Genomic DNA, 18,435 nt, shown 5'->3' with positions numbered 1-18,435 from the left:
TTCAGCACCAACTGAAAGACATTTAAAGGGCTTTTAACAAGGAGTTCCATTTCTCCTCGAGTAGACTAAATCTTTGAGTGCAAACATTTCTTTGAATTTAAAAAAGGTAAGTGGTTCCAGAATGCAGATTCTTCAGGAGTGTTCCTTCCTTCCATGCTATCCATCCAGGGAGCTGGGCCTTCCAAGGACCCCGGGAGGCTGCACTGCCTCCTCGTCACAGAGCCGGCAAGGCTCCTGTATGGGTTGATCCATCAGTTAAAGCCGGTCTGTTCCTAAGAAGACACTGCCAGCAGCGCACTGGCTAAGTACCTGGGCAAACAGGTGGATTTCAAAGCTGACGAATAGCATCACTGTTCCCAAAGACTATCAGCTCCGAGAACAATTGTGGATTTTGTCCTACCACGTGCCCCCCTCGAGTGTGACCCTAACCCATCTTTGGTTAATAACAGTCATAGGTAACCCTTCTCATGAGCAGGGATCCCAGTAACATGCCCTTGGCCTCTCGCTACAAGGGCCAGTCTCGTCCCACTCACAATCAAGGATATTATTCCAGACAGCCCAGTCACTGGTGATTCAGAGGTTTCCTTAGGAAATGACAGGTTTCAGATATCCTAGCAAGAGCTCCTGAATCAGAGTTTTCTGTGACATGTGCATAATACAGTCAAAGTGAAGCAGGCCCTCAGCCGATGTGCCGCAGGGAAAAGGGCTGCAGGCCTATCCTGCCTTCCAGGGCCATCCCACCAACCAGAGCATTCACTTTGCTGTGGGACAGTCACCCAGTCTACCTCGAAGCTAATTCCCCAAAGCTGATGGAAATAGCCAACTATCTACGCCTTGTACCTTTCTCTGGAAACACAATCTACTACCAGGAAAACCGATTTGGAATAAAATGCACCTGTTATTCAAATTTCAGAGCTGTTATCAGTGTGGGAAAATTATTAACTACAATGGACGGCACGTTTCTTTTCTTGTATTCCAAAGTAAATTCCTCCTATTTAATAATTTTGATTATTAACTAAGTTGCATTAGTTTTGATCTCACAGAGAGCATGAATCAAATGGTTAAAGCCTTAATGATGTGATAATACTTATTAATATGGTAAATCCTGAATATAGAAGATCTATGACTCCTCTAATGCTTGCAGTTTATGAACTGGCTTTAAAAACATCAAAGACATGCTCTTTTGAAGAACAAAGTTTTAGAGCTTGGAGGAAAGAGAAGGTAATCATTACAAATTCATTACGGATCCATCAGAGATTGTTTTAATCCAGTTAAATCCACGTATAGGAGATCAGATTCTGATCTTACATTATTTTTACATTTTTAGAACAACTCTTCACTCACAAATTCAAGGTTACAATGGCATTAAAAATATCCCCAGGAAAGGAATGGCATGAGCTAGAATAACACGATTAGTAGCTGTTACATCAGAGTGGTATTTCTCTTTTCTTTACTTTTCAAATTTCCAATAGGAGGGTTGTATAATTCTTAGAATAAAAATTGTAAGTTAAGAAAGAATTCAATATTACAAAACATAGTTGACTTTATAAAATAATGCTTCAAACAAACAGGCAGAAAGAAGACATTCAACCAAAATAAAGATGCTCCCCGGAAAGGTTCACCAGGTGCTGGGACGAGCGTCACAGATGAAGCCCATCGTTAGCACTTCCCCGCCTCGCTGGCGTTTGCAGACAGGAAGCAGTGGGAGCCCCGTTTCCTATGACACCACAGACCCTCATCAAGGCACGGATGACAAATACTGGATTTCTACATGTTTATTAGCCTTGTGTGCCTGGGGAATCTCAAAGCACTTTTGGAATCTGTACTTGATTTGGTTTTAGGGTGAAGAAAGTGAGGTTCACACGTAAGTACCAAAATGACCAACTAATGGCGACATCACTGGCAAAAGCAGCCCTTATAAGGCAACCACACCACCTCACCGGCACTCTGTACCCCACGGGCTTACAGAGAGATCAGGTAACAGTTCCTTTTCAAATCGTATTTCCTTTACTCCACTACGTTCACTTAAGAAACAAGGACAACTAACTATATGCACAAGACTGTAAACGAGCTCATTCACACTGACAGCCCACGGAGGGGACTCTCTAGATCCTTGCAGGGGTTTGGGCAATAAAACCAAAATCTATATTTAAAATATGTGTGCCTCTATTAAGATAAATTTTTAAAACTATTTTTTAAATAGCCCAGTGGACTGGTAACTTTACCCACAGAGGGAGACTATAAATGCTTACTGTATTGGTATATAAAAAGAGAAAACCCCAGTAAGGTTTCAGAGTCTCTTCCTCAAGCAATCACACAATTTGTGCCCAAAGGCTGTACAGATACCAGTGTTACTTTCCTCCTTGACCTCTAAATACACCTCCTCCACAACAGGGGCATCTGGGGGTTGGGCATTTGCCTAATCCCACGGGGTCCTCTGGCGGGGGTCACAGCTGCTGGCTGGTGAAGAAGGATTTAGTCTCCCTGCAGACAGGATTTACACAGAGCGGACAACTCAGAGTCAACTGCTTGGAGCACAGCTCGTTTGACTGGATGTGTGAGAGCACCAGATCGGCCAGGGCCTGGAAGACGGGCGACAAGAAGCAGAGATTCCTCAGAAGCAAAACGTCTGCTGTCTCCCTGCGCATCTCCCCCTCCCATCTGCCCCCATAACCACTGTGGCTGACGGTTGCTTTTTTCGTCTGAATTATGACTGCTTTGAACTGGATTCTCTAATATCTTCATTTCCTAAGGATCCTCGATTTAGAGAAAAGTTAAAATAGAGATTTTAGAGGACATCCTCTTACCCCACCTGCTAAACCCTGCCTCTGGAAGGCAGGTCTTAAATGCGACATAGTTATAGGTGGGTAGAAATAAGAAAATTGGGGCTATCTAAAGGAAAAAGGAACAAGAGTATAAGGAATTCGATTTTACTTTTGTAATTAATTGGAACTCAAAATGTTCTAATATGTGAGAAAACCAATATTCTGTAAGAGTTTCTCAGAGGATTTCTCTCCGATATGTTCTACTAAAATGGTTGTAACACTATAGATACCTTGGAGAACAATGGATTTCCATTAAGAGACTCTGCTCTTCTGATGTTTTCAACTCCACACTGAATCAAATGAGAAAAAGAAGGAAAAACACATACACATTTTATTTTCCGTTTTTTTTTGTTGTTGTTGTTGTTGTTTAAAAGAAACCACTACATAAATAAATAAATAAATAAATAAATAAATAAATAAATAAATAAATAAATAAATTGACTTAGATACACGCACAACTTAAAGTCTGACTTCCAAAGTGTTCCCAGACGGCTCAGAAATGAAAACAATCCCGGGCCCAGAGACAGATGTAGATTTTCACCTCTGTTATCATAAAACTGCTCTCAATTTCTATTCCTTCCCCCACCCTATTGCCTTCCCCGTAGGTGTTTAGTTTCCAAACCGTTTTTGAGACTGTATTTGACAGAATTCTCAAGTAATCCAAATCTGCTTACTATTCTTTTTTATTCTACCTTTCTAATGCACACTTTTACAGACTCTACCGAAGGAGAATGTTGCTTTAATTAAATAAATCTTCATGCCTGTTTTGATTCCAAATGCCAAAAGAGGTAGATTAATTTAATGTATATCGAACCTAGATTGGATCCAATGCAGAGTGCGGTTTTTAAATATATTCTTACATAGAAAAACCCAAAATAAAACCTGAGGACTGTTTTACTATCATCCCTGCTTCCCTCCCCCCAAATACTCAGTTGATTATCCCCCAAATAATTAAGAAACATCTAATTATTGTTCACTCAGGTGGTCAAGATCTTCTCTTTCCCTTTCCAAAAAGCCGATGGCTTTTCAGTTGCTTTGTCTTTTAAGTGAACTCTAACCGGCATAGGAAAAACGGTGAGAGATTCAGCAAACACGTAGTTCTCAACCGAAAAAGAAACTATTCGGGGTGTTCGGGTGACTCAGTTGGCTAAGCGTCGACTCTTGATTTTGGCTCAGGTCATGATCTCAGGGTCGTGAGATCAAGCCCCATATCAAGCTCTGCATTCAACAGGGAGTTTTCTTGAGAGTCTCTCTCTCCCTCTTCTGCTGCCCCCCCCCCCCCGCACGCACGCACGCTCCCACGCACTCTCTCTCAAATAAATAAATCTTTAAAAAAAGAAAAAAGGAAAAAAGAGACTCTATTCTAAGACTCCACATGGAAGTCAGTAACAGCAGGACAACCATGCTGGCAGTGTTCTTGAACACTCTGGATGGGAGAGTCAAGGACACAACTCTGTAGGGCAAGCCAATGAAATAGCTACCAATGTTTAAATTCCATTTCTAGGAATCTTTCCTAAGAAAATAACTGGGAAAAGGAAAAGAAAATGATGTTTATTACTGAGCAGTTTAGGAAAGTAAAAAGTTGGAAACATCTTAAATATATACTGATCAAGTATTCGTTTAAAATAATTATATAGATCTAATTACATTTATTGATTTAGGTCCATAATATATTTTTAAGGGAAAAAAAGGTTGCAAAACAGTTATGAATAAAATAGCATGCAAAAAATGGTATTTTATTCATAAACAGGTAGGAGCATACCATTTTTCCTAAGTATACACACATTTAGAGAAAAAAGGGGATTTAATTTTATCAAAATATTAACTTACCTCTTGGGGTAAGATTCTTTTTTTTTTTTTAAGACAGAGAGAGGGAGCCGGCAGAGGGGGAGAGGGAGAATCCGAAGCAGGCTCCATGCTCAGCGCAGAGCCAGATGCAAGGGTCCACCTCACGACCCTGAGCCGAAATTAAGAGTCAGACACTCGACCAACCGAGCCACCCAGGCGCCCCTCTCAGGGGTAAGATTCTGAGTGAGCTCTACTCTCTATGCGATACTTCTCTGAATTGTCTGAGCTCTTTATTATTTGTATTATCAAAAAACAATAATTTCATCTTAGGAAAAAATTCAAACTACTTTTTAAAGAAAGTCGTTTTAAACATAGTATATTCTTCCATTAAAACAATGAAATAAACCATAACTAGATGGTTTTCTTTATTCTCTCTATGGACTAATTTATTAGTCACTAATGCTCCTTTTGATTACTGAGGAACAACCTCGGTTTAGTGTTATTAGTGAACGTGACGTGACTTATCATTCAATACGAACAAAAACTTACTTTCCAAACACACTGGAATGAACTATATTTGCACATAAGTCTTTTTAGCAAGCTCACAATTAGCCAAGGTCAGGGTGGGATATGGAAGACACCATCACAGGAAATCCACAGACAACCCTGCAACCTCACTTTAGCCAACTACAACTTCGCCATAAATTCTGTATCAGAACTACTGACAAGTAATTTACACACCCTCTAACTTCCCCAACATTTGATTGATGACTAGCACGCGTAAACAAACACCTGTGGGGTTGGGTGCTGGCTAAAGCTGTTCCCAACCCACTCTCACCCTGCCCTGCACCTGCCACTCCACCCCAAAGGGTGAAGAATCCTATGAGGCCAGGCCTCCATCAATCACGCATGGGGAGGACCAGGATCAGGAGTTCTGGCAGAAGATGAGAGGGGGAAGGGTTTTGTGTGTCCCAGAGCTTCCACAATTCCCACAGAAACACTGCTATAAATTGGATTCAGGTTTTGGGCCGGCCCTCTGAAGCCGTGAGATGGGTGAACAGTAAGTTTTTCTCCACCGTGAATGATAATTCACATCCATCTTACATTACAAGACACTGAGGATGGTATTTGTTATTTCAATAATCAGATTGATCACAACCCCACTGCAAAGAGCTAATTAAGTGAGTGTATGAAAGAGGTCAAGGGAATTACAACACACACCGCTTCACTGTTCATTCCACGGTCTTCTCCTAAATGACAATGACTCTTCTATGCCTCAAAATCCACCAAGAAACAGTGTAAAAGCCCCAAGTAAAGGGCACCATCAGGCCAAGAAAAGGAATGACGACACCACAATTCTTTTCCTCCAAATTCGTGAGAAGAACGATTGCTTTTTCTTAAGTAAATGTAGTTTTATTACTTCCGGGTAGTACAGAAACTCAAACTAGACAAAATGATGTTGCTCGCAGTGATGCCTGCGAACCCTCCCCATGGCTGACGTAGAATTACCCGGATGTGTTCAGATTAACTCAGATTAAGTATTATTCAGAATAACGAGGCCACGATACATGCAAAAACAGATGTACCGAACAATGCAACAAACCCTTTTCTTAATTCCAGTATAGTTAACACATTGTGCTATATTAGTTTCAGATACACAATATCGTGATTCAACAATTCTGCATGTTACTCAGTGCTCATCAAGACAGGTTGTACTCTGAATTCCCCCACTCCTTCACCCACCCCTCACCCAACTCCCCTCTGCTAACCACTGAACTATATTTTTGAGTGACAGAATTATGTCATTGCAGAGAAAGTTTCCTGTCAAAACAAATCACAATTTGTGAATGGGATTAATAACCACACTTACCTCGTTAGCTAGAACTTGAGAGTACTCGATGTCCAGTTCATATAGTGTTTCAATGTGATCGCTGGTAAACGCTATTGGAACCAAAAGAATGTTCTTCCTCCCCCTCTCACAAAGCCCTTTGATAGTCTCATCTGTTTGAGGGCCCAGCCAGGGCATTGGACCAACCTGTGAGAAAGGAGGATGGAAGGCACACAGGGACCCACTTCCCCTGTGTCTGTGGCAGATCACAGCCCACTGCCCTCGACACACACACACCCCTTCCAGTACGACTGAGAGCCATGCTTTATATTTGTATTAGTGGGTTTTGGTATTTCTATATTAAACTTGAATCCTCGAAGTTAGCATAATATAAATAAATTACCATTTCTGCCATTAAAACTAAAAATAATACATTAAATCAATGAAATTCAACTAGTCACTTGATTTCCCCTCCATTTCACCTGCTTGCAGAGTTCCTTCTGCTCATGGTGAGCCACCGGGTTATAGAAAGAGCCAAATCGAATCATTTTATAACAAGTCCTAAAATAGTCGTCCTCAGAATGGCTTACTGCCCGCAAACGTGTGGAAACCACCTACCTTAGACTGCCAAACCAGTCGGTACGGGTTGGAGTAACCCAGCTTATCCATGACTCTCTGCACAGTGGCGCCCACCTCCTGAGGATAGGGGTCCCCTCTGTTGACCACCTGCGGCAGAGACACGCGGGTGGTCAGTCGCCAACACTGTGAAGGGTTCTAAGAGCCTCAGGCTGTGCGGTGAGGTGCTGTGAGCCGGTGACCGGAGTCTCCCCTCCTGTCTTCTGCACTACTGATGATGCAATCTGAGCTCAATCGCCAGACCTTCCCTGGATCTATGTCCTCATGGGCCGAAGGAGAACACCGTACTCACATATCTCTAAGTACCTAGGAATATGTCAAATTCTACATCCGTGTTACTCATGGGAAATTGACAACATCCAACGAGGGTGGATGGGTCTCTCCGTTCCCCCATCTGAAGTAGGGAAGGCAGGAGTTGAGAATGTTGTATGGATGGCGTAGGGACCTACTGAACCCATGGGGCCAGCTCAACACAGGGGCAAGTGCTGCTGGAGAAAGACAGAGAGGAGAAGCAGCACATGGGTTCAGCTGTGTACGGATTCCCTAACCCCTTACATGGCTTGATTGCTTCCCATACCACTTATTTCCTCCTAACATACCATACTACTTTCTTCTGTACTATGTTTATTATCTGTCCCCCCCGACCCCCGCTCTCTGGGGGCAAAGATTTCTGTCTATTTTGTTCATTCCTGTATCCTATGACAGTGCTTAGAATACAGTGGATAGAACAGTGCTCAATAAATATTGTTGAAATAAAATACTGATAAACTATTTTATGATATTACTAAAAGTTAGTTAAAAAGCCATTAGAAACCTAAATATAGAATGAGTGAGGGAAATAGAAAGTCACCATTAGAACAACACAGAAATAATTACTACAGGCAAGATCTACCAAAAGATGCTAAAATTAGCGGGCAAAAGTCGAGGAACAAGAAGACATTTGCGTAGTCTCAAAACATCTCACCTAAGATACTTTAAATTACGAGGAGAGAAATGGTAACCTTACAACGTACAAATCCAGCAGATACCCCCTTAGACAAATGGCCAAGGATCACATCACCAGCGGCAGGACTTGTTGTCATCAGGTACCCCCATGCCATGCGCTGAGAAGGAGAGATCACCCTGGGGTGTTCTTCCCAGTACTGCAGAACCTCAATCGAATCATGGGAAAATACCAGACAGATCCAAATGGAGGAGCGTGCTACAAAATAACTGCCATTCCACTAAATCATTCTTCAAAAATATCAAGGTCATGAAAGACAGGGAAAGCATGAGGACTGTCACAGACTGGGGGATACTGAGGAGCCGTGACAACAAAAGGCGACATGGGATGCTGGACTGGATCCCAGAACAAAACAGGACAATTGTGGAAGAAGTGGAGAAATCTGATCAAGCCCGGCCTTTGGCTCACAGCACTGCACCACTGTTGGCTTCCTGGTTCGGGTCACTGTGCTGTGGTTATGGAGAGGTCAGCATGAGGAGAAGTTACAGGAAGGGTGTGTGTGTGTGTGTGTATGTATATATTTATATATGAACCCTCTGTACTATTTTTGCAACTTTGCCTAAAGTCTAAAATTACTTCCAAGTAATTACTTCCAAATAATAAGTCTTTAAAAAGTCACTGAGGAGGAAAAAGTCCTTAGAAGCAAGTGCAGAGGAAAAGAAAAGTCCCCTAGAACAGTCTTCTGCCTTAGACTATCCCTTGTCTTCCCTGCCCCTTCCTCATGGCCCCATGGCCTTCCTCAGTCCCACACGGGATCCTGGGCCGCAAAGAAAGCTGGCAGCAGCATGCTCGGTCCCTGAGGGAGAGAGAAGGAAGTGCAGCGGATGGGGAGGGAAGAGCAGGCAGCACCTGGCTCATAACGGAATCGATCATGTGGAAAAGTGTGTTTCCTCCTCTCCCGGTTCAAGAGCTTCCCTTCGGGCTCTTCACACATGGCCTCATCACACCTAGGACGGTTAGGAAAAGGATGCCGGCGGGCAGCGGGATGGACATGTGAAGAGGATTTGCATGATACCAGAAGAGAGAATGTGAACTGGTTAAAATAAAATAGGCAGGCTTCCAGAAGACAAATTTCTCTCCCAAGCCACCTACAGCTGACCCGGCACCTGCTGGGTGGAGACAGAGTGGAAAAGCTGTTAAGGGCTCGACCCCAGTGACCACCAGGTGGCAGTAAAGACAGATTAGAAGAGTGGCCCCTGCCGCTCTGGTTAACTCCATTAGCTCTGGAGTTAAACCCTTAATGACACCTCCGAAGACTAACTCGCCTTGTCTCTGGCTTCGAAAGCACTGTTTTGGGCACAATGATAGTTCTGAGCTGATGCAACGGGCTGCTCATTCCATGCACATCTCTGTACCACCCAGCACACTAGCTCCATCATTTTCGTTCACAAATGTGCAACGAGCTAGGGCTCGGAGGTAGTGTTTTAGCGAACACCCAGTGTAACGTGAAAAACACAGGAGCAACCAGATCACAACCTGATACACTCCGTATTCACTTGCTAAAATGTGGGCTCTAGTCCTGGCAGATTAAAAACTGTAATCATTTCCTGGAATTCAAACAGCCCCTATTCAGTCTTGACAAAAGAATGGGACGGGAGATGGCTCAGTGTGACTGGAGGCCCTCAGTGCTGCACACTGACCGAAACATCAGGTGAGCTCCCTCAACAGGGCAGGCAAAAACAGCCTTCCTTTACCTGCCCCATGTACTGAAAACTCCTGTTCATGAATATACCCTCCAGTGATCATTTCAAAGGAATTTATTAAGACAATATTTATTCACAATATTATAATTTGAATTAATTATTATTAGGTTTCAAGAAATGCGTCTAGTTAAATGAGCACCTAGGTAAATCTGAGATGTTAGAACTTGTCCTTGCACCAGGCTCAGGATGTTCTAGAAGCTGGGTCCCACTGGCACATTCAGAAATCCTCTACCGCTAGGTCATCCAATAAAATGCTCTTACTTACAGACATTGGCAGTGAGTGAGCAGAAAACAGAATGACCACCTCATTTCTCTTCTCAAGTGGAAAACGGTCCAGTTCTTTCACTATGTGGTCTGCAAAGCACTGTGGGAACAGCAAGAAAGAAGGTTGAGAAGGAGGTGAGAAGAAAGAAATAGAAGGAAGAGAAAATATGTTTAAAATGAGAGCTACAACAAAAATCTCCTGGCAACCCTTAAAAACTGGAACTCTCTTTTTTAAAAAATTGCAAACAGTACAGTCTCCTCTTGCTTTGGTTCATCATGAAAATGGCTCATAACGGTTTCAGGGGCCTAGGGAATTTGATGGGAAACTTCTAAAGCTCGCTAATGGCTCACTGAGAATGAATGCTCTGGATCTGCTTCCCCTCGGGAGGAACAGGGCACACTTCCAGATGGAAAGAAGACACAGATGGGAAGGAGAAGTTGTTTTAAGACCTCTCATTTGCTCGGTTAGCAGGAAAACAGCTTACAGGCTCTTTCTAAATCTTCCTCAGTTTGGCTTTCAGGCCTATCACATTAAAATACATTAGACACAAATAGTAGAGGAATAAGAAAATACTATTCTATTTTTACGACCTTCTTCTGAGCCCAGTATCCTCCCTGAGTCAGTCTTCGTAACAACCTTCATAACAACAGATGAGAGGTTGTACAGCTCTCATTAAATTCACAGAGGGGGTAAGAGGCGGCCGATGTGGGGGCCATTCAGTCACATCTGCGGGACCTGGGCTGCCAGGCAGGCCCCGCCTCCGCCTCCAAAGCTCTGTCCACCAGACCAGTTAATTCCCTCCGTCTAGTTGGCTCCTTCCGATCTACATCAATAGGTGCTGAAATACCCGATGTGAAGAGGCTTTCTTTCATCTTCCACTTTAATCATTCTTCGTCACTTAACTCAGAAAGCAAATGCTACAAAGAACATTAATGGGTCAATTGACAGAACTGGAATATGAATGTAGATTAGATGAATTTAAGTCTCGATGTTAAATTTACTGAAGTTGAATATTATATCATGGTTATGGAGGAGAAGATCCCTGCTACTTAGGTGTCAAGGGTGGCTTCACAGATATAAGTTACTCTCGGAAGGTTCAGAAGAAAAATGTATACACACACACACAGCGTGCAAATGACAGAGTGGAAGAAATGCTAATAATATGTGAATCAAAGCAAAGAGTCGAATTCCTATACTATTCTTAGTCTTGTAACTTTTCTGCATGTTTAAACTTATTTCCAAATAGAAAGGTTTTTAAAAAAATCATAAAGGATGATTTATCGGAACCACGCACATCTGCGCTTGTTGGTATTTTGATACTTCAGGGGTTGATACTATAAGAAGAGCAAATAATTCCCTAATCAATTAGCACTGAGATATTATTAATCTTTCCACACCCTCAAAATTGGGTGAATAAATGTACTAAGGTACAAGCTGGTACCTAGAGAGTTTCCTTTTCAAAATGTATAATTTATCTATAGAGTAAATGTGGTTAGATTAGATATAAACAAAACCATTATTTTCTGGCTGTCTTTGTAGTGCTTGGAAACGAAGGATGTGCAGGAAGGACTGTTTGGACAGACAGCAGCCTGGGTCAGGAGACCCACAGTGAAGCTTACATGGGAGCCTGAACTCACGTTTACTCCAATTACCCCGGCAGCTAGCGACACAGCAATGAAATGACAGTAGGGATGACAGTAGGGAAATGACAATTTCGAGTAATTACTACCTATAACAAGTAGAAACGTAGAGCAAGACGATAGTTTCAGTGTTAGTTTTTAACTGTATTTTTAGTTTCCAATTACGGTTTGACTTGTTTTTTTAAAATTTCTGCTAGATATCAATCTCCTCATGTCAGCTCCATGATATAAATAAAGCCTATCTATAAACTTTTGTTCCTAAAAAATGTTAGTATTTTTCCTTTTCTTCCCTCACAAAAGTGCGTGCAGAAACACAATTTGTTCCGGCTTACAACAGACGCTAAGCCGTTGTCCACACTGTGGAGCCACGGGCAAGGAGAAGGCTACTTAGACCATCTACAATCCATCGGCGGTATCCTCGATGTGCGAGCCCTCTGCGGAATGAAAGAGGCAGGCGGCTCTCAGAGCCTTCAATCACACCAGCTAGAAGGGCAGATAAATGCCTCTAAAATTCCCTTTCATTTTGTGAACGGAGACTTCCTCAGTTAAGAGACCTTTCCATCTTTCTGCTTCCCCTCTTTTCAAAGGGCTGAATTTTAATACAAATCTAATTACTCAGTGGATCAGGGCAGGCAGATGCTGTGCAGATCCCTCCGTTCTCTGCTACCACATGTCAGTGCTGACCTCAAACCCCTGGCTCTCAGTCACAGGCCGCCCAGAGCAAACCAGCAGGGGCACACTGGGGCTTCCGCGGTGCTAACTGGACCCAGCAATACAGCGAAGGGGTGGGGGGCCCTCAGAGCAGAACGACACACATCCCTAAGGGAAAGCACCTCCTTTTCACTTTTACTTAAAACTGTTTTTCCACCTAAGTGTTAACCCTTGACATCACCTCTGTGCCTACAGAACACGGGCTCTAAGAGCAGGCCTGCTTTTACCAATGTCTGGCCCCACCTAGTGGTGTTAGATTTTAAGTGACTCCAGGCTTTTAAAAAAGCTGTTAAACGGGTATTTTGCCAGAGAATGTCCACGGAGTGAAACATAAACTGGATGAAACCTAAATCACTTCATATGTCTCCTACCTAAACTAACTCAAAGGCAGAAACCTCCTCTGACAGAACAAAACTATGTCTGTACATTTTAGGGCAATTACCAATATTACCCTCATGTACAAATGGCAAAAAAGTATACAGTAAAACCAATTCAAAGCTATTGGCTTTTGAATTGTAGTTTTAACTGATTCTCCAAAAACTAAGCATCTGTCCATGAAAATACTATAAATATAATTGTATGGGAGAAATCTGAAATTTCTTCTAATATGACTTTCTCAACTGAAATGTTAAATCTATTTTCATGTCAGAACAAGTAGACTTAGTACATTGAAAAATTTTAAAACCTTTTGTCATTTTAAAGGATTTAGAAAATACAGGATCTGTCGGTCATTCAGTATATAAACGTAAATTAATGGAAATACTGTTTAATCTTCCATGTCCTCATTATTGGGAAACATGAAACTCAAAACATAATTCTGCTCTAGTTTGTAACTAACTGTTAATCCGAAGAAAGGAAAGACTCTAACCTTTAATCTTTAAATTTACTTTCTCTTGTCATAACATGTCGAGTCTCTAATACTTTTTTTTTTTAATCCCAGCACACAATTTAAGCAAGAGAACGGTAAGGCTCAGAAGGACACCACAAACCAGGCAGGGACAAGAACCTGACCCACCCCAGAAGCTGGGCCGACGGGGGCTGCGGGCAGTGGCTGGCTTACCTGAATGAGGAGGGGGTGTGTGGGCCACCTGTCAATGGTGCTCCACTTCATCCCAGGCTTCTTTCCCACTTGGTTATAGTATCTGTAAATGGCATTTAAGCTGCTGCCTGAAAAATACAGGGGACCACTTAGTAGACGCGTGTGGATGATAGTGCAAATGAAAAACAGACCAGTAAAGGCAGCAAGTTCGAAACAGGTAACTGCTTCTATACTGAATTGGTCTAATTACAATCATTTCAACACTCTAAAATGCAGATAGATTTAACTACCCTGCAAATGAAGATCACTAAGACGCAATTAACTGCAATGGCCTTTCAAAGACTAGTGAGGCCATTTCTAGGGAGAAACACGATGGTAGAGGATTTATGAAACATAAGCCGCTGCTGTTTGCAGGAATGAAGTCTAACAACTGGAAGCATGTTAATTTTTCCCCCCATTATGAAGGTAATCCACCTCAGCAGAAAATGTAGGGGGTGGGGCAGAAAGGAAAAAAGACACTGGCCATGATCCAGCATGCTAATACAGCCATCGTGTTACTCTAACAGAGTTCTTTCCTATTATTTTCCTGTAGAGCTGTTTTGTTTCACAAAGTTGTAATTTTAGCATATATGCAATTTTGTACCCTGAGTGCGTGGGATATTTTTATTTATTACTATGAGATGCATACTTTCTACCTTACAATAAAATCTTTAAAACTATTTTTTAAATGACTTGTTGATAAGACTAGCTTATTTAGATTTGTATGAGCATTCTCTATTTTTATCTGCTTCTTCAAGATTATCATCATTCCCCAGAAGAAGTTAAATGGGTAGCAAGTCCTTACAAGTAATCTAACAAAACTCGTATTTTTAACCAAGAGGTCAAAATCACGAAAATTCAGACTGAAGGAAGGCAGACGGTGCCAACCCAATGCAACTTTTTCCTGGCCGAGGGGAGCTGGCACGCAGGCCAAGACTAATCCTATGCAACCAATCCTAACACGGAGCCTCTTCCTCAATCTTAACATAGGGCAAATGTTCCAAAACCTTTCCCAGCTTCCCACACCAGTGCGCTGGTTTCTGTAAGGATGAGGACTGTTAACCTGTTATATCTCCAGATTAAAATACGAGCCGGGATACAGCCCATAGTTAAATCAAATGTACACTTAGCCTAAAACTTAATTTTTAAAAGAGAAATGAGTTCCATTCTGGAATACAATGAGACGGATAAATCCAAATTGAGTCTACAGTGGGTTCGAAAACAATCTCTCCAGAAATCACAGTCACCAGCATATTCATAGGGCAAGCCACACTGTACAGACGAATATCATCTTCAGGACTTCTGAAGCCACAAAAGGATTCTGGAAGCCACATGAGTTCTTCTGGGTGACTCAGAAACATGTGACGAACTACTCGAGGTAGTAATGAAGGGGAAAATAGAACTAGAACAATTGCATGTGATTGATACATAGGATATACTGGCTCTGCCCCAACAACCTGTGTCTAAACAATACAACAGGTAAACAACACTCTCATGGCCTCAAAGAATGGATGTGCTTTCCGAAGGCTTTCGCATCTCTGAGCGAAGATGGACCTGCCCTTTCACGTGAGCCGGACCAGGGAAAGCCCACACAGACACTAACACCTGAGACAGCGGTGAGATGAAACCCAGTCAATGCTCTGTCCCACAAATAACCACCTTCTTAACTTGTCTAATGCTGACAGCAGATATCTACAATGAAGGTATATATATTTTTAAGATTTTATTTATTTATTTGAAAGAGAGCAAGCAAGAGCGAGCAAGAGAGAGAGAGCACAAGCAGGGGGAGAAGCAGAGGGAGGAGAGGAACAAGCCGACTCCACACTGAACGTGGAGCCTGACCCAGGGCTCGATCTCACGACCCTGAGATCATGACCTGAGCTGAAATCAAGAGTCAGATGCTCAAGCGACTGAGCCACCCAGGCACCCCTACATTTGACATATATTTTTTAAAGGAAGGCAAAGGTCTGCTTAGAAATTTAGAAAATCTGATTCCTTCTCCGACAACCTATCAGCAGACGTTTTGAGTTGCAGAGGTACATTCCCAAAAGAAGTCACAACTCAAACTCTTGAGGGTGTCTGAGAACTCAGGTATTTTCACAGGAGCTCTGAACAAACGTTTAAGGCACCAACAGGCTTTGAACATCTCCTCTAGCAGCCTTTTGTCTCTCTTTATAATTACAGAAACAATATGCACTGAAATCCAAAAGCAATTTGGGAGTCAAAATGTGCTGAGCCCGATCCTTGAAGCAGAATGCAAACAGATGTGTTTGTAGGCAACAGCAGAAGCTTTACCTATTACCAACGTTACACAGAAGGGCAAACACGATGATTTTCCTGCTCCAGTTAAATATACAGGAAACAGCACACAGTAATATTTTCCAAAATCTAGAACACTGAGAGAAGTTGACAAAGGGAACGTCAAGCTGGGCTTTGGTTTAACCAGTAAACCAACCCATAAATAAAGCAGAACAAAAAAGCATACTAATATTTCTTGTGCTACCTCGGTACCTCTGCTTTCAAAATGGAAACAGCTATCACCTTCACTACGTTACTGAGAATATTAGGGTTGCCATAAAAATAGGGTTTATTACACAAACATAAGAAGTGGCTTAACGTTCGTCACTGATCCATTACCCAACTGCATTAAAGCGCCGAGCACCAGTGCCGACCGCCTTCCACCCACCATTTGTAATTCTCAGCCGACTGGCCCATAACTCAAGGGACAGATGAACCATGAGATTTTAAATGGACTGACCTGAACTCTCGTGTTTAAAGTGGACAGGCTGGATTTGCCATTCAAATGGAAAATGATTTATCCTTTCCTTCCACACGCAGGTTCCCCGGGGATGGCTGCTAGGGCCCCGCATCCCCACCCGCCCACTGTCAAGGGGAAGCCTCACCTGTCGTGGAGCAGCTGTACTGTGGATACTGCGTGAAGGCAATAGCCCTTTCGATCCCGTCTCTCTCCATCTCTTCAATTGCTTCTTCTGTTAAAGGATGGACGTACCGGAATCCAATATAGTATTTGTGAGGGGCTATTAGGAAGCATGTGTGGAAAGGAGAAAGTATTAATCTTTATATAGATTCCTCAGAGTCGCCAAACATCATGCAAAGCCCAGAACGAAGAACAGTTAACCTAATTTCCTATGAGGCTGATAATGTGGGTAAGTTTAGAATATTCCTCGGATCTTACCCAGTCTTCACTAGTGCACGGACTTTTAACCCCTGTTTTCTGGGATCAACCTCCCCCCCAGAACACACACACCTCCACCGAGCACAGTAGTTTTTAAAAGTCAAACTTCTGTTCTTTATTCTCTGCTCTTGACTGAGATAAGAGAGACTCAACAGAAGGAAGGAAAGAAATAACACTTTTTCTTGAAATGTAACCTCTTCTGATATACCAGATACCGTGGTGGACACTTTGCTTGTATTTTTTCTTTCATTTAAACCCCATTTTTCAGATTAAGAAACTGAAACCCTCCAAGGTTAATAAACCTGCCCAAAGTCACACCTAGCAGAGGGTGGAGCTGAAATTGAATGTGGGTCTTGTCCCTCCCAAGCCCGTGCCCCTTCCCGGCCCTGAAGCCCGCTTCCACCGGCCCCGGTTCCCTCCTGCTTCCTCAGGCCCCAGGTCACCGAGGTAAGCTCTGGGATACTCAACAACCGTTCACGGATTACAAATGATTGAAATGATTCTCCTCATGTAAAAGATGAAGGAAACGCAACAACAAAGCTTAAATTGGAGGCACCAATTCGGATTTGAAGTAACAGCCCAAGTCGGTATACGCCCCTGCCCTCCTTCCCTGCGTATTCCTTACAAACCCCGTCTCCTGCCCCTCCTCTGTCCTTCCCCATCTTCTTGTCCTGGATCTTAAAAGCACCCACCACCACACAATTTCTTAGACATTTAGAAAATCATAAAACTGAAAGTTCCTGTTATTTCATAGGACAAAGCTCCCACTCAGGGATCACACTGGGAATACGCAACATAAATGTTAAGTCGTAACAGAACCAAGATGATGCTACTGTCCGAGCGTGAGCAGGGGCTGCCACTAAGTATGGGACATGAAAGAGCCACAAGAATTGTTTAGGCTAAAGTGAAGGAAAAGGTAACGTGTTCACTGTTCGTGTATCTGTATAAACGGTTCCTCAGTGACGGGACACAGGGAACGGGCAATCAGTACATGTTCCCAAGGACAGGAACAGATGATGGAAAGGAGAAGCGTGTGTGTGCGTGGGAAGGATGGGCTGCTCTGACGGTCTCTGGCTGGGGACCACAAAAGAGGAAGGTAAGGGTGTAAGGGGAATCATTTTGCAGTCTGTCCCTTCTAGGCCACCAATTTTACGTTCTCTTGTGTCAAATGATGAACTGCAGTTAAAATACACCAGCATGCCTGATGCTGTAAGCAAAGTCCAAATGACTGACGGACCGAAGATTACGTGGTTCATCCGAAAACTGCCAACTATCCCACTACCAAGTCCCCGTCTGAGGAGCTCTGGGGGACCTAAGCTGAGGCTGCAGTGGAATCTGCCTTCTAATCTATTCTGAGACAATCCTATTACTAGATTGCTAGGGTAAGATGCTCCAATGCTGCAGGCCAACCAGCTTCTGGCATTCTCTTTCCACCCTTGAAAAGTTGCAGCCTAAGCTCCTGGGGCCTGGGAGTTCCTCAAATATTGCAGAACCCAGAGGTGGAGTGGCGGCCCCTGCAGATAAAGGCAGGGTAGTGACCTTGCTTTGAAGTGAGGGAGGGTAAAATACTCTGGAAGGAACAGATAAGACTGTTTTATAAAGAGGGCCTGGCCTGCACACACGTACTGCAGGAGAACGGCAATGTGCTCTCTCTGACTGGGCCTCGCCTGGAGAAATAAATGTTTCCCGAAGGCCACTCGCCGGCCTAGCCTAGTCTACCCTCGGAGCTGCGGCCCCGCCAAGTCTTTGGTGACCCGTCACC

The 18,435-nt window shown here is 43.0% G+C and overlaps 1 protein-coding gene across 1 annotated transcript in view; it reads right to left on the bottom strand.

Moving 5' to 3' along the window:
- Positions 1-1,239: 1,239 nt before the first annotated feature.
- The window catches only part of FECH (ferrochelatase), a 32,520-nt gene continuing 15,324 nt past the window's right edge, over positions 1,240-18,435 (bottom strand). Inside the window, exons 5-11 of the mRNA XM_026496381.4 lie at positions 16,381-16,515; positions 13,460-13,566; positions 10,049-10,147; positions 7,060-7,167; positions 6,484-6,648; positions 3,056-3,115; positions 1,240-2,582 (exon numbers count right to left, since the gene is read on the bottom strand). Of these exons, the coding sequence (XP_026352166.2) occupies positions 2,448-2,582; positions 3,056-3,115; positions 6,484-6,648; positions 7,060-7,167; positions 10,049-10,147; positions 13,460-13,566; positions 16,381-16,515 (809 nt within the window). The 3' untranslated portion in view covers positions 1,240-2,447. The remainder of the gene's footprint in view (positions 2,583-3,055; positions 3,116-6,483; positions 6,649-7,059; positions 7,168-10,048; positions 10,148-13,459; positions 13,567-16,380; positions 16,516-18,435) is intronic.

The sequence above is a fragment of the Ursus arctos genome, unplaced genomic scaffold (assembly GCF_023065955.2).
Source record: "Ursus arctos isolate Adak ecotype North America unplaced genomic scaffold, UrsArc2.0 scaffold_17, whole genome shotgun sequence".
In the NCBI taxonomy this organism is placed as follows: Eukaryota; Metazoa; Chordata; class Mammalia; order Carnivora; family Ursidae; genus Ursus; species Ursus arctos.
The sequence above is the reverse complement of the archived record's forward strand: the minus strand, read 5'-3'. Positions and strand labels throughout refer to the sequence as shown.